Source organism: Schistocerca americana, chromosome 2, assembly GCF_021461395.2.
Source record: "Schistocerca americana isolate TAMUIC-IGC-003095 chromosome 2, iqSchAmer2.1, whole genome shotgun sequence".
Lineage (NCBI taxonomy): Eukaryota > Metazoa > Arthropoda > Insecta > Orthoptera > Acrididae > Schistocerca > Schistocerca americana.
In genome coordinates this window covers 197,768,276-197,769,658 of record NC_060120.1, presented here as the reverse complement: position 1 = coordinate 197,769,658, position 1,383 = coordinate 197,768,276, and the positions used below count along the sequence as shown (strand labels likewise).

At 66.5% G+C, this 1,383-nt stretch overlaps 1 protein-coding gene across 1 annotated transcript; it reads left to right on the top strand.

The window, feature by feature from the left end:
* The first annotated feature begins 286 nt into the window (after positions 1-286).
* LOC124593875 (vegetative cell wall protein gp1-like) lies at positions 287-1,117 on the top strand. Its single transcript, XM_047132222.1, has 3 exons — positions 287-447; positions 489-663; positions 722-1,117. Exons 1-3 carry the CDS (start codon positions 287-289, stop codon positions 1,115-1,117), a joined length of 732 nt encoding a protein of 243 aa, XP_046988178.1.
* The last annotated feature ends 266 nt before the right edge of the window (positions 1,118-1,383 follow it).

The window sequence follows — 1,383 nt, the reverse complement described above, 5'->3', positions numbered from 1 at the left end:
TCACCGTAAATTACGCGTTGACGTTAAACGCAGAAGTCTAAAAGTAAAGTCAACAATGTATACTGAACGCCTTAGGAGAGTAAGGAACAGTACCGGAACACAGCGCTGTGCTACAGTTATTCCGCATTACAGAGCGAGCTCGAAGTAGCCTGGCGCCGCGGTGTCTCGTTCTGTGGCTAGATAGGGCGCGAGTCGTTATGAAGCTCGGCGGTGGCGTGGCGAAAGTGCGAGCAACGGCCGGCAGCGGCAGCGGCGGCAGGTAGCCGCCACCGGAGCGGGCGCACAGATGCCGGCGCGCTGGGCGTCGTCACAGCGGCCGCTGCTGGTGCGCACGGTGTGGGTGGACGGCGCGCGCCACGCCATCCTCTCCGCGGACGACCCCGCCGCCCACGGGCCGCCCACCGCGCGCTGCTGCCGCTCCGCCCCTGGGGGCGGCGGCGCCTCCTCGCCTGCGGTGGCGACCAGGACGGTGGCGGCGGTGGCAGCAGGGGGGCGGCGCCTGCTGCGCGTCAGCTTCCTGCTAGGGCCCGAGCCGCCACAGGGACCCGCGCCGCCCCCGCTGCACCCCCACGGCGCCCGGGGCCACCCGCGCCGGCGCTGGCCCCCGGCGTCGCGCCGTCCCCGCTGCTGCGGCCGACCCTTCGTGCCTCTAGGGCCGCCCCCGTCTCCCAGCAGCAGCGACTGCGGGGGCGGTGGCAGCGCGACCGTCAGCGACGACGAGGAGGCGGCGGCGGCGGCGATCGAGAGTCCGGGGGCAGAGCAGCTGGCCGGCCCTCTGTCGGAGCGCGTGCTGCGCTGGCTGCACCTGGCGGGCCGCGACGCCCCCGCGCCGCCCTCGCCGCCCCTGCCGCCCCAGCAGCCGCCGCCGCTGCCTCCACCGCTGCCCGCGTCGCCCCGGCCGCTGAGGACACCGCGTCGCGTGGTGCGCACAGTCAGCCTGGAGGCGTCCCCGCCGTCGCCGCCGCCTCCGCCTTCGCCTCCGTCTTCGCCGCTGCCTTCGCCCCCTCCGTCCCCGGAACCGGAGCAGAAGGCGGGCCAGTGTCGCCCCCAGCTACACGTGTTCGTGCCCACGCTGCCGAGGGACTGCGACACCCTCAGCTGCCACAGTGATTCCTGATTCACGATTCATCTGCGCGGTCGAATTAACACCATCACCATACACAGTCCCTCGTTTCCATTAAACATTTCATATCCTACCGGAATTTAACATGAAACGAGCCGTTAAAGACTCTCGTTTTAATGTTATCATCAGCACGAAGGTTGAAGAATTTTCACTACAGCAATAAGAACTCCGTCTATCATTATTTTTCTTCTTAAAGCATCTCAGCTTTCTCTCAAATAAAACGATTCTTCTGTGTACTACAACAGAAAGAATGCCAAGCT

Bases quoted from the DNA above. Each gene is read 5' to 3' on its own strand.
- LOC124593875 (XM_047132222.1), top strand. From the start codon at position 287: ATGCCGGCGCGCTGGGCGTCGTCACAGCGGCCGCTGCTGGTGCGCACG. The intron at 448-488 runs GCCTGCGGTGGC...CGGTGGCAGCAG, and splicing joins GGGGGCGGCGGCGCCTCCTC to GGGGGCGGCGCCTGCTGCGC. The intron at 664-721 runs GTCTCCCAGCAG...AGCGACGACGAG, and splicing joins GTGCCTCTAGGGCCGCCCCC to GAGGCGGCGGCGGCGGCGAT.